The sequence below is a fragment of the Arabidopsis lyrata genome (genome assembly GCF_000004255.2).
Source record: "Arabidopsis lyrata subsp. lyrata unplaced genomic scaffold ARALYscaffold_6, whole genome shotgun sequence".
NCBI classification, from domain to species: domain Eukaryota; kingdom Viridiplantae; phylum Streptophyta; class Magnoliopsida; order Brassicales; family Brassicaceae; genus Arabidopsis; species Arabidopsis lyrata.
The window spans coordinates 6845341-6859129 of record NW_003302550.1 but is presented as its reverse complement, the minus strand read 5'-3'; the positions used below and the strand labels follow the sequence as shown (position 1 = coordinate 6859129).

Genomic DNA, 13789 nt, shown 5'->3' with positions numbered 1-13789 from the left:
TAAGGAAGAAGGAACGGATGACGGAAGGGCAATTCTGTAATTGTTGCTGTTTTAATGGTCGCAGAGTCAAGTTTTTGCTTACGCTAGGTAATAATTTGTGCTAGTATCGTTGCTAGTTTATTTATTTTTTTTTTTTTGATATATCCGATCGGCTGATCCGGTCAGTTCCAGAAGAAACGCACCGAAGTGCTATCATGTGGATTCTTTGCCAACACCTAGGTGCTACTATCGTTGCTAGTTTAATAGTCATGACTCATGATGAGTAACATTTTTAGTAAATATTGGCGGGTACAATAAACTTATATGCAAGCTAATTCCCAACTGGGACGTCACACTAGAGTTTTCAGTTTCACTATATAATAAATGTATATATTATAGGTAACTTTGAATAAGATTTTATTATTATGCTTTTACATTTAGTAGAAGACAAGGAGGATGATCCCTTGAGGTCAACATCTAATCTCTTAACCCATCACCTTTGGTCTCCAACCAGCAATTACATCCTCTGTTTCCGCCCGTGTGTTCGTGAATGATTCCCTCGAAAAAACATTCTGTAAATAGTTGTAGTGTGGTTGGTCAAACCAAATGAAAACAAATCATCGAAATAGAATGCGGTTGTTGAGAACAGCATTGAAAAGACTGGCTCGGTTTTTCAGCCATTTACCTCCATGTAGGATTTGACGAAAGGAAGCGAAACTGGAACAGACCAGTTCTTGTAATGTCCCGATGCAATCTTCATGTGGTATAACTTTGGTGCCAAGGACAAATCTGCTGCTGAAATCTTCTCTCCATTTATGAATGGGCCCTTCACAGTAAGGAAGACAGAGCGGTAAATTATATTTTTCGCTCAACAGTCAGAATAATCTACTATAAGATCATCACAACTATTACTCAAGGATCCAGAAGCGATCAAAACCAAAAGAGCTTACATTTTCCTTGATATAATCGTTGAATGTACTAAGCTCATCCAACAAAACTTGCTCAGTTCCATCTCCTGAATCTTTGCTCTTGAGAAAACCGATAAATGTGGAAAAGATCTTCGACCCACTGCAGACATAGACATAAATAAAACTCTCACACGCAAACTCTTAATTGGAAGTATGCAAATTGTCAGATGCCCTTTTCCAGCCAAGAACACTAATAGATCAATTGCACAAAAACAAGTACACAGCATGATCATAAGACCGAGGAAAAAAAAAATTAGGAAAGCTTACACTGAAGCCTTTTCAGGTGGGGTTGCAAGAGGAGGCTCGGGATACTTCTCTTCTAAAGCCTGTGTTATAACATCTGAATCCGGAACCCATTTCTCATCAAACTTCACCACTGGGACTTTACCTTCTGGACTAATTTTCAAGAACCTAGAAACATTACAAAAAAAAAGAACACAAAATATTGACAAAACTAAAGGAAATCACTGCCAGCAATTAAGAATCATGTCTACTTCAAACACATTATGGAAGGAATCCAAACATTTACCATTCTGGTTTGTTACTCAAATCCACCATTTTCATATCATAAGGAACATGCTTCTCCTCCAATGTCAGCAACACCCTTTGGCAAAAAGGGCCTATCAACAAAATTATGCATATAATCAACTCTCTAAGGAAAAATAAACCTCGAAACCAGTGGCCACAACATAAAAGCAATCGTGTTTGCATATTATACTCTAAAATATGTTTTGAATAGTTTCAGTTTACAAAATTAAGAAAAAATCAAAGCACCAATTAAGTTTAACAAACGAAGTCATCAAATTCTCAAGTCTAAGTATCTATCTGCACCAATGGAGCTAACACGAATTATCTATCTGCAATTCGCAATCGAGTCAAAAGAAGTATCGAATTGCAGCTAATCATCAACATTTCAAAGTTTACGGAGAGAGAGAACTCACAGTCTCCGAGCTTGTTGGGTGTGGTGATAGAAGCTTTGACGCAGATTTCGAGAGGACTCGCCGCCATCGCCATTGTTACAAACCGGCCAACCCTTCCCGGTTTAGTCGAACCGCACCTCTTGATAAAACCGGCGCAGTTCACTGACGCCGATAAAACACCGGCGGTGGTGCTTGGTTGAAACCTAAGGCTTATCATATTTTTCGTCAGTGGTTAATTTTCCAACTAGTCAGATGGCTGACTCAGATAATCTGGAAAATTCTCAGTGGCTAAGTTGACTGACACGTGGCGAAATATTACATATCAAGTGAAGACCATCATGGGCCTCAATTTCTGCTATTCTCAGCCCATTACTATTTTAATCGCAGTAGCCCACTACTGTTAACGTTTTTTAGCTTTTTTTTTATGATGAATAATTGAATATGCTCAAATGGCAGTCTTGATTACAACTACATTTTCTCAATAATAAAACATGGAAAATAGAATTCAAAGAACTTTGAACCATTGGCTCGCTGGATCACATGAAGCATCCATGGTCAAACACTTGCAAGGGTTAGCGACGACGCTGTTGTCACGTTCGTCCGCGTCAAGACATAGCAATAAACCATTACTTGTCTTGAACGACAAATGCATCTTAGTAGCTGAGATTTGTCCCAACTTAGAACACTTTGTGCCAAATCCAAGCTTCACCTTTTGTCCAGCAACGTTTGGAGCTTCCACGCACATTTTATTGACCCAAAGAATGCCTTCTTGGGGATTAAAGGTCCATGGGTCGGATTTAGGGCATGGTCCTAATCCAAGTGTGGGTAAATTGTCTGAGGGATTATTGGTGACGCAGAGTCCTGTTGATGGATGGAAGAGAATGTTGTTGTTGGGTCGCAATCCGGGTCCTGCATATATAATTTAGCTTCATTAGTGTAATTATTTGATGTGTCCCGAGAAATCTAGAAAATAAACAAATTATGAAAAATAAGAAAATTCATGATACTGCATTTAGCATATAATAAATTTAGCGTTTGAGTTTTTATTTCTTTTGAGTGATTGAAAAAAAAAAAAAAAAAAAAAACTGTTCTGACCTTTAAAGGCATGTTTGATTCCGGAGAGTTTTTGCAAGTAGGTAGAGTTTCTGACGTCTTTCCAATTGGCCTGCAAAAGGCCATAAGACTCATCTAAACCCGTTTTACCGGTTCTCAAATAATAATCTCCGGTTAACGCCCAAACCGCCCAATCTAAATCATTCTCAGCTGCCCAAGCCACCAAACAATTCATATACCGGTTCCCGCTGATGTCACCGCCTCTCTGGTCAGTCCCAAACTCACTCAAGATCAAAGGAAAGCCTCTCCCAATCAAGAATCCTCCGTTGTGTGTAACCTTTTCGATGATTTTGACGCAGAAATCGTTAGAGTTGTGTTTTCTCCATGAATCTCTGCCGTCGGAGAAACTGTACCAATGGAGCTCGAAGACGAGTTTGTTGGTGAAGCTGACGTTGACGGAACGGTCACGGAGGAAAGAGAGGTTTGTGTCGAAGTCGATGCCGGATAGGATGACTAGTAATTTAGGGTTTGCGGCGTGCACTACTTCTGCTCCTTGTGGCATATGCCTTCACGTTACCATTAACACGTTCGCATGCATGCATGCAATTAATTACCACGAACGCGTGAACAATAGAAACAATACTAATTAATTTTGGTTCTATTTTTTTATTGAAACAATATCAAATGGTGGAAACAAACTCATTTAACCTCTCTACATCATGGACTCTTTTTTTTTTGTGTGAAAATTTTGAGAATTATCGTTTTTTAATAATTCGTGTTTTTTGGATTAGATTAAAAGTTTATCTTTATAAATTATAATGTGAGTCTGGGTTTTTGAGGAATAGATATCAAAAAAAGCTTTTATGATTTATATATTGAAATTTAGTAATAACAAAAAAAAAAATTTAGCAAAGCTATTGTACTTTTTCCATAAATTGGTATAGATTTGAAGTATGTACCTGAACCAGAGGTCAGGGTAATCTCTAGCACCACGTGGCTCATTCCTAAGGCTCATGCCAATGACGTTAGTGAAATTGCGGAAAAGAGTAGCCATCTTCCCCAAGCCCTTGGCCCAGACGGTGGGATCAAACTTAGGGTAGCCAAAAAAGGCGTCGAGGTCATTCTCGCCGCAGCACCAGCCTGGCGTTGTCAAGTGGTTATCTAGTATCACCATTACACCGTTTTGTCCTAGGTTCGACACCACTTCCTGACAACATATAATAACAATAAACATAATTTTTGTATGTGTATCTATGAGTCACAAAACACTTTGATCACTTTTGGTCCCAACTCCAAAATATATATGTAAAGAGTGAACGCTTTTTTGAGATGGAAAGTTCGATTTCTTTGTTGTTTCTAAAATCATAACGAAGTTACTACACATTGGGTTTGATCGATACTGTTAAGTTGTTTTACAATAAAAAAAAGAATTGCGACAAAATTTCGCATCAAATATCAATTCAACATCAAAACCAATTGACAATGATAGATATTTATTTATTTGTTAAAGCATCTTTATCGGTTAACAACCATAATCTTTAAATTTAATAATAATACTTTTTATTTAATTTATTTAAAATATTGAAACAAATGAAGAGTTGACATGAGAAAAAATTTAGAGGAGAGAGAGTAAAGTTTTTTTTTGCATAAAGTTCTTACATTTCTCATCATTTTTTTTTTTTATAATATAATATGTTTCATATACCCTCCTCCATTCTATTTATGAAGGTGCTCTTAAGTTAAGCAAATTGGAATTGGTTTAAATTATCCTTAAGAATGGGTTATTTTTCTTTCATGTGATCAATTTTGGTTAATTAATTTGTTATTGTTTCGAATTAGATCACGTTTAGATAGCCCATATAATGAACATAGCCCGGTTTGGCAGATAGAACAAACCAATGATCTAACATTAAAGTTACCTGGAATGCATTGAAAAGGGGAAGATGAAGTATTTTGGGATTGTGAGTTTGAATCCCAAGAACATCTTCAAACAACTTCAAGCTTTCAAAAGACTGTTTAACCGTAACATTAAGAGCCAATGTGTCATTAGTCATCAAATCAAGAGGCCAAGTAAGCCTAACGCAGTTAAATCCCATTGAGACAATCTTCTTGGAGATGGAGTCTAATGGTTGTTTGCTTAGCCCTTCGGCCACCGTGGGCTGGAGATGAGCCGGCCAGTTCACGCATGCTAGCTTCACTCTTTGGCCTTTCTCGTCCACGATCCATCTAGACTTTGTGGAGAGATGATAGCTTGTGGTTAGCTTTGATATCCAAGAAATGAATAAGAAGAATAAACAAAAATAGAAGGATCTCGTCATTATTTGTGTGTTCTTGTTTTTTGATTTTCATTAATTTGAATTTGATTCGTAATTTATATTGTAAAGAAGTTGGTTTAGTTTCTGGTTTTTAGCAGATTATACGTGTTTAATAGGTTTTTTCCAACAAAGGAACATAATTGACGAAAAAACTAATAGAATTAACTGTGAGAAAAAGAAAAGAAAAAAACAATAATCGATAGATAATGTAGTTAGTTTTCAATCTAAGGTGTATATTTCCCGAGAATGTTCAAAAAACTTTTATCAAAGTCAAAAATAATATATTACAGAAGCTGTTACATTATTGTAACAGTAATAATCTGTCTCAATACCTGGTAGTCAGAAATGCAGGCGGCTGTTGACGAGTCTCAGTTACGTCTTAGTTTTAGATTGGAGAATCAGATCCATGAAAAATGAGTTTACAATTCTGTTTATACTAAGATAGTTCAGAAAAATATGCCAGTTCTAATCTCTATAAACGGATGTCTCTGAACAGATTCATGGAAACAGGTTATGAACACATATAGATTAAAGTACACTTACAATGGAAGGAAGTATTGAAACTATTCTTAAGAACCAAAAGCCACTCTTTGCACAAAATCTGGCCGTCTTTTTGAAGGCATGCGAATAAGTCCTGCTATCTGAAGCTCCATTATAGCTCTGCAAAATCGAGCTCTGTTGGAATCAAATGTTAAGGAATCGAAAGTATTATGATAAATTCTGTAATCTCTGGTTGTCTGCATTTACGTAAATGTCTAGCAGCATGAACAGATATACAAGGATGAACATTGGTGGATCACCGATTACTAATCTTAACCAAAAAAGGATACTGAATTAAAGCTTCAGCAGGTGCTTCTGGTTCTTCACATATATCCTTCCGTTTCTTCGATTTTGAAGATGACTTAGATTTTTGTTTAGCCTTGCTACTCTTGGGAATGAGTATCGTCTTGAAAGATTGATACCAGTCATGGAGGTTAATGACATCAGCGTGCTCTTGCGCCAGCGTGTACCTATATAATCAATTATCACAAACCTTTTCATTGTAACACATATTGAAACAAAGAATGGAGAAAGAAGCCAGTTTGTGTTCATGTCTATGTGTGTGTTTGAAGATAGTTTGTGACGCCGGTAATCTCTCAAATCATATACGCAACAAGAAAAAGTAATACCGGAAGAATTGTTTCAACAAAGACAACACGACAATGCAAGTGTATAACAGTAAATGAATACTCACAAAATCGATGTATCATGCATGGAAGGCAGTAGAGTTGTGCCTCTCTGGCTGCAGCACACACAGTGGAGGATTTTGTGGGATTCCAGTAGATCTAATTGGATCCTACCTCTCTGGTCTCCAAGTAAAGCCTAAAACAGATATAAACATCAAATTAAGGGAAAAAGAGAGAGAGAAGGCCATATGTACAGTCTTAAGCACCAGCACAACATTAATCGTTCCATGAAGCATTTAAAAAAAATTATTCTCAGACTCTCTCAGCACTGATCTTGTAACCGGTTTGCTTTAAGTTGATGAGAATGATACCACGAGAGAAGCATATAACAATTAATCATCTATTATAAAACTTCCAAGTAATGGAATTATAAGTGAATCCGAGAGGAATAAGGATGCTGAAGACTTACAGATTGAAGTTTATCGACATTCTTGAAACACAAAATTTCGTGGAAAGGAACACTCTCAACTGGCTTCATATATTCCCTGTTCCATAAAAAAAGGCTGTGATTAATCTCAAGACGCGTACACAATCTGACATGACAATGTTTTAAATGACGGCAGTCAAATGAAAAGCCATATACAAGCAATGTAGAGTTCAAAAACAAGTTGTTAGCAATGTAAAGTTCAGAAAAAAGTTGTTTCCTTAAAGGTAAAAAGACTCTGTGACAAAGTAGAGTTCACCTTAGCATGAATTCTATGACTGTGGCAACCTTATCAGTCATGGCTTTAAGCTCCTTTTCAAGCTTTGCATGGCTTCGAGATGCATGCTTTCTGTCACATCAAAGTGCCACTTTGATTCAGTATACATGGTTACTAATATGAGCAACAGAAACTAGCGAGTAGATGAACTTATGTATACAGTAATGATTACATATCAGCTGAATAAAACACTAAGTTTCCTCATCAATCTTTTCCCATACACAAGAACGATGGGAACAAAGGAAAATATATTTCAAGAGACTAACTTGCCAAGATGATCTGCTGGAGGCAAAAGCCGGAGGTTAAAGAGAAAAACCAGAAATTATCTAAATTCATACATGGTGTTCGGTTTGAAAAAAACAACAATATCTAGAGATTTACTTTGGGCTGTTAGGAAGTCCTTGTCTCTGACCAGCTGCTTCCACAGATCTCATGAACGGATGCAATTCCATTACTTTGTCATTGATCTAACAGCAGAGAAGAAACAAATAAGTTAATAGCTCATTGAGAACCACCATGTATTTAGAACTGAGGATGGACTAATATATATCACATACGTGATATCTCTAACTCAAGATATATTTTCAGATAAACAGATTACAAAACATAATTCCTCCGCACAAGGGATGTTAGGAACATGGAGACAGTTGAAGATTCTCTAGATCAAAGGAAATGAAAACAAAAGAAAAAAATTTGAGAACAAATGAAATTAAAAAACACATAAAAATATGCAAGTCAAGAGAAACGGTAAAAACTTGATAGATTTTTGTTATACCTCACTGAACTCCGTAGTGAGATTTTCCCAACTTTTCAACATGCTAGACAGCTGTGAAGGTGAAAGATCCCTGAGAAAATTTGAATGCAAGAGTTTCAGAACTTTTGAGCTAGGCTCCTTGCAGAGATATTAACACAAGCTCTCAATGACCTAAGATTTTTAGGCCTACTAACTCGAGAACAGATGAATTTATTAATCCTCAAAATCTTGTTCCAAAATTTGGCAACATAGCATAAGTACACTAAGCCACATGAACAGATCCATCAGACAAATTATGTACGGTCCATAAATTTAAGACAATCCTTCACTGCTATTGTGTGAGCGGAAAATTTCGTTTCTTCCTTGCAACACAACTCACCTGAGCTTGCGCAAAACCCGTCTGATAACATTGTTACTTCCTGAATTGTGACTCTGAGAGTTAACGATTTCCGAAGGTGAAAAGTATTTCAAGTAACGTGCTTCTGGGTCAAGTATCTCACAGAATATGTCTAGCAATCGAAGTTTATCAAACTTTCCAGCTTCATATATGCACTGCAAAACAGTAGCAAAAAATCTGCTCATTAATTTATCCAGGAAGCAGAAATCACACATTCACTCTAATCAGATGAAAAACCGAACTGCCTCATATTTCCTCGAGTGATGTATATAACAGAAGAAGAATAATATGCATCAAAACTGAGGAGTCCAACTAAACTGGCAGAAAAGCTAAGTCAAGAGAAACAACAAAAAAGCTGCCTTCAATCTAGAGATACAAAAGAAACAGTTTATCTACAAAACTCAAAATTCATCCAAGCGGAGAACAGAAAGTGAAAGTTCCAAAATATTTCTCTGCATTGGGATATTTTTAATCATTAAAACAGGTTTTCCACGACATTTCCTATCTAAGTTGTTGATAACATGAGAAATTATTTTTCACAGACAATGGCATCCCTGAGTCATGTACGACAATGAAATGGCTCTTTCTATGATGATGAACCGTTAAAAAAATTTTAAAGAGAACTTACCAAAACTACTATGCTCCAGGGGTTTGGCATCCTTTGCAAGTCCATCAAAAAATGAGGTAGCATTTCAAAAGTACTCCGAGTAATTTTATTCCTAGTAAAACGTTTATGAGCAGAAATTAGTGTATCTAATTTCCTAAAATCACGGGCTCCAACAAGGATTAAACCTTGTCATAGAAGTCCAACACCACTAACCTCCCCATCAGTTCTTCAACCATACAAATAGTGGAAATAAAACACAATAAAAGTGGTGAAATTCTCTGGGGTACCTCATCACAGATGGTAAGTCAAAGGCATGTTTCATTGTTGCTTCTGTCAATAGTCCAGTACCTTCACCTGACAGCTTTACAGGTAAAATTTCCTTAGAACAAAGCGAATTGCGCTTTATTATACGGATAATTTTGGAGAACATTTACGGCAAAAAGGTCTACGGTTCTAGATGACCAATCGAGGGATGCAAGATGTACCACCAAAGATCCTCAATAATTTCTTTACATAAATACATATGTACTCTTTGTAATATACATCGATTCTCAATATGCGAAGCATGAACTAAAGTTCTTAGTTATCAACTACGCTAATATAGACATGGCAGTGCCAACTTAACCAAAGTCAAATATGATATCTGAAAAAGCTGAAGGTTCTGTTAAAAAAAATGTTAGTTTTAGACAGGTGCATCAAGCATACCTGATTAACACCATCATGACACAAGTGCTCGAGCATGATGCTTAAAGGCTCTAATGAGAAATGCTGTAGACAGGCTATCTGAGAAAACAATATATAGCCAAATGAACAGCAAAGAGTTAGCAGTCCGAAACAGGTTGAAACCTAATCCAGCATAAAGGATAGAGCTTGAAACCTTGAGAGTTCTAACAAAAGATGTCAGTGTTCCATCTTGACACAAAAAGTAGCTTCTCATAAAAAGTGCCACCTTATGGCTAACAGTGAACCCAGAACACGGCTTCAAAAAAACAGCCTTGAGAACTGCATCCATCCGTTCGGCCGGAGAACTCAGAGTGAACCTAGTAGCACAAAGTCTTTGCAGCGCGTTCACTGATAATATCTTTCTAGGCGCATCATGTGCTGTGGACACACCCATTATCAAAAAAATTGGAACTTTGACTGCCCATTCGCTGAAAAGAGAAAATGAAAGAGCAGGTCACCACAATTTGATAGAGTAATGACTAAACTGAAAGTAGATAAAGTTCAAAGTTTTTGTAAAACAAAAACTATTCAGTCCAGTGAGCAGAGAAACCTGAAAATGATACGGTGCAAACGTAGCAAGCATAAAGATGAACTAATACCTTAATATAAGAATTAAATCCGACAGTACGGGCCCACAGCATCTCTCTGTATCATCCACAATTATAACCACGGGATTCTCATGGTTTTTGCTTTCTCGGTACCATGATGCGAGAATGGTCACATCAGCCACCTGTTCAAATTCGCATTATGAAGAAAATGAATCAGTCAATACTCTAATTGTGCAAGTAGGCTACAAAACTAAAGGATATCGAGGGCTATGCAGATTTACTAACATCTATGGTTGGCATCACAAACTGGCGTAACAAACCACTAAGGCAACCTCCTACACCACTCTTGGCTGAGAAGTCCATAGATGAAAGCTTAGCCACATGGCATCCTTGAGACTTCAAATGCAACTCCAGTTCTTCAAATGTCAATAAATCATCAACCATTTCCAGATTCCCTGACAACAATATAAGGTTACCTTATAAGAAGAAACAAAGTAACTGCAACTGGTTGCTTACAAAGTTTATGAAAGTTTAGTAACCCATTAAAACATCATCCAAATGTTACATGCTCTCTTAGGGCCAATATCGAGTGTAGTCATAAGTGCAGAGACTAATCTTTTAAGGACTTACTAGTGAGAACCATAGCAGTAAGCAATTGCTTAGAAGAAGCCTGAGTTAAAACAGGATAAGATCGAACTGCTTCCGATAACTTAAGTGCTCCAGATGATATGATCGATTCAAATGATTCCCGTATCCAATCATGAATCCCACTAAATACTTTGGAGTTCGAATTCCGCAGAACGTCCTGCAATTTAAAAAGTCCCAATGTCATTTTAAGAAGATCCTAACTTTGAAGATTCAAACACAATGGAAGAAATTTAGAGAGAAAAGATTGAGACTGACTTCGATTGTCTTCTCGATTTTCGACCAGACAGTCTCGAAAACTTTAAAGCGAAGAGTTGAGAAAAACTGGCCATCTTCTTCTTCCACCCTTTCGACCTCAGATCTCTTCGAAATTTTAGGTGAAGGTGATTCGATCCTCCGCTTGCTTTTCCCTGTGCCAGTTAATTTCCCATTGAGATTACTCCCAGACGAAGAAGCCTTGTGGAGTACAAAAAATGGCTGCCATCAAAACGGGGAAACGATTATAATTAGCTCAGAACCAAAAATTCAAACTTTGATTTTCTTTCTCGCTTCAGTGAAGAGTAATCAAACAAAATTTGACGGAGATAGAGAGAGAGAGAGAGAGGGACCCGAATATCACTCTCTGCTGTGTCGCCGGGATTGAATGAATCGGTGGTTGACGATGGCGGAGGATCGGCGACGGTGCCGGAGGGCGCCGTGCCGGAGGGCGCCATGGGAGGATTATCGTTGGTGGAGCAATCGAGAACGACGAATCTTTTTAGGGTTTTAACGCGCCTGCTTCTCGTGCCGCTCTTTTTCGCGGGAAAATGCGTGAGCCGACCACAGATGAAGAATCTCAAAACTAAACCAGATTAGACCGGAATCGGACCGGTTGAATTGAATACTTTATTTTAATTTTTCTGTTTTTAAAAACATGCATTTTCTTTTTTAATTTAAGGGTTCTTTCACATTCTATTTGAGTTTTGGTGTTCTCGTTTTAATTAATAGGGTGTAATCAGTTGGCCCTTCTCTATACTATTAAAAGAGAAGTACAAATGAAAATGGGTCGGGTTAAAATCAGAAAATTGACCCGAAATTCTGAAATCGGATTTTTGATTTTTTTTTGGAATATAAATTCGAATTAATAATGAAAAATCGAAATAAAATCAAATATTTATGGAAATCAAATAAAATTTTTTTGTACTTATGGTAACTAATAATAAAAGCATATTCCGAACAATATTATACATTAATTACGTATAATAAATTTGTTCATATATTTTTGGGACTAATTCCATAACAATCAACGTTTTTGTCATTAATTTGGCTCATTTTAGCCAATTATCATTAATTGAAAGATATTTTATTTGCTTCTAAAGATTTCTAGAAAATTTATCACAAATAACCCATCTGTTTTATAAATTAAATTGATATTTTTATTTTGGGCATGTAAATTAAATAGATATTTTTATTTTGGTCGTGTAAACTAAATAGCTATGAAATCCATGTAACTAATTTTAATTTAATTAGATTAAATCGAAATTGTGATATTTTCATACCTATAGCTTACCAAAGAAGTTTAATTTTCAATTTATAAAGATTTATTGAATATGATTTTAGAATTATTCAACAAGATGATAAATATTTATTAAATTTTGTGAATCATGAAAAATAATAATTAATTTTTAATCATTATACTTCATCTTTCAATCTCTCATCTAACAAATAAGATACATATTCTATTATTACTATGTCCAAACTTCATTTTGTTGTATTACTAAATAATATTCCCATTAGAACTGTCAAAGCGAGTTGATTCGTCCCGTTAAGTCCGTTTTGCGATAGACAAATAATATTTTGACTTGTAGTTAGTCGGTCCGCACGATCCGCGGGTAGCATATATGAAATACAAACCCGTTCCGCGAATGTATGCGGATTTGCGGGATTGTCCATGGATTTTGTTTAAATAATTTTAAAGTAACCAAAATTTAAAATACTACTAAAATAAATAAATAAATAAAAATACTATTAAAAGTTTGTTTAAATTACCACATGTTGAATAAATTATAATTTTATCAATAAATACTAATATGCGGGCTGATCCGCCAACCCGCGGATGAAAACCGATTAAACCTATGACCCACTGCGAATTAATCTATGTGGTCCGCTTATTTGCGGGTTTAATATATTTTCCCAAATCTGCCCCATAGTGAGATGATGTGGGCTCGACCCGCGGTTTTTGACCTATTTTGACTGCTTTAATTCCCATGAATCGTCTAATTTTAGAATTTTAAAACACAAAATTCTATTTTGTAAATCATAATTAATACGATGGGTATATTTATAAACAATTTTACATTTTCTCTACAATTCGTTATTATGAATATTTATAAGTATACTACACGATTCGTTCTACTGAAAAACACACACAATATTAAACGCAACGTATGTAAACCAATATTCTCCCGCGGTGGACCGCGGGTCCGATCCTAGTTTTTTAATAAAAAGACTCAAATGTTTTGACCAAATAAAGACCACACACATGTTTTTAACTAGGGAAAAATCATAAAATGAAAATGTAATCTTAAAGTCTTCCTAAATAAATATTAAATAGCAATTTAATAATGTTCCTAAATTTCTTAAGATATACACGTAATAAATACTAGGATATGACCCGCGGTACACCGCGGATTAATTATTTGATTTTTTAATCATTTTGTAAACTGATGAATTTGTTGTTTATAATATTATTTGTTGTATACCGCGGATCACATGCGTTGTAACTAAAAAATAAAAATTTTAAGTTGTATTTGTTTAGTTTAGTGTTTAAGATTGTATAATTGTATTTTGATTTGTTAATTCTAGGATTTTACCGGTGGTATATTGTCCGTATTAATATCGACCCAAACCCGTCTCACTATATATTCTCGTCTTGTGAAATTAAACATCATTTTGTTATTTTTTTAATAACACT

General features: G+C 35.8%; 3 protein-coding genes across 4 annotated transcripts; all 3 read right to left on the bottom strand.

The window, feature by feature from the left end:
- Positions 1–256: 256 nt before the first annotated feature.
- LOC110227884 (glutathione S-transferase DHAR3, chloroplastic) lies at positions 257–2129 on the bottom strand. Its single transcript, XM_021023798.1, has 6 exons — positions 1889–2129; positions 1477–1567; positions 1215–1358; positions 930–1047; positions 665–805; positions 257–551 (listed from the first exon to the last, which is right to left on the bottom strand). Exons 1-6 carry the CDS (start codon positions 2082–2084, stop codon positions 465–467), a joined length of 777 nt encoding a protein of 258 aa, XP_020879457.1. The 5' UTR covers positions 2085–2129; the 3' UTR covers positions 257–464.
- Positions 2130–2230: 101 nt separating this feature from the next.
- On the bottom strand, positions 2231–5238 carry LOC9307800. The gene is made up of 4 exons (XM_021023799.1): positions 4840–5238; positions 3880–4127; positions 2963–3486; positions 2231–2776 (listed from the first exon to the last, which is right to left on the bottom strand). Exons 1-4 carry the CDS (start codon positions 5236–5238, stop codon positions 2373–2375), a joined length of 1575 nt encoding a protein of 524 aa, XP_020879458.1. The 3' UTR covers positions 2231–2372.
- Positions 5239–5593: 355 nt separating this feature from the next.
- On the bottom strand, positions 5594–11777 carry LOC9309857 (origin of replication complex subunit 3). Of its 2 annotated transcripts, XM_021023797.1 has the most exons (18): positions 11445–11777; positions 11095–11313; positions 10822–10996; positions 10477–10646; positions 10243–10373; positions 9798–10071; positions 9626–9703; positions 9208–9281; positions 8942–9032; positions 8296–8468; positions 7938–8007; positions 7544–7629; positions 7145–7234; positions 6871–6946; positions 6470–6597; positions 6066–6245; positions 5779–5910; positions 5594–5662 (listed from the first exon to the last, which is right to left on the bottom strand). In XM_021023797.1, the coding sequence occupies exons 1-17, from the start codon at positions 11547–11549 to the stop codon at positions 5805–5807; spliced, it is 2226 nt and encodes a 741-aa protein (XP_020879456.1). In that variant the 5' UTR covers positions 11550–11777; the 3' UTR covers positions 5594–5662; positions 5779–5804. The 2 variants fall into 2 exon arrangements, with proteins under 2 accessions (XP_020879456.1, XP_002871730.1); XM_002871684.2 differs by having other exon boundaries at positions 5594–5910.
- Positions 11778–13789: the final 2012 nt, after the last annotated feature.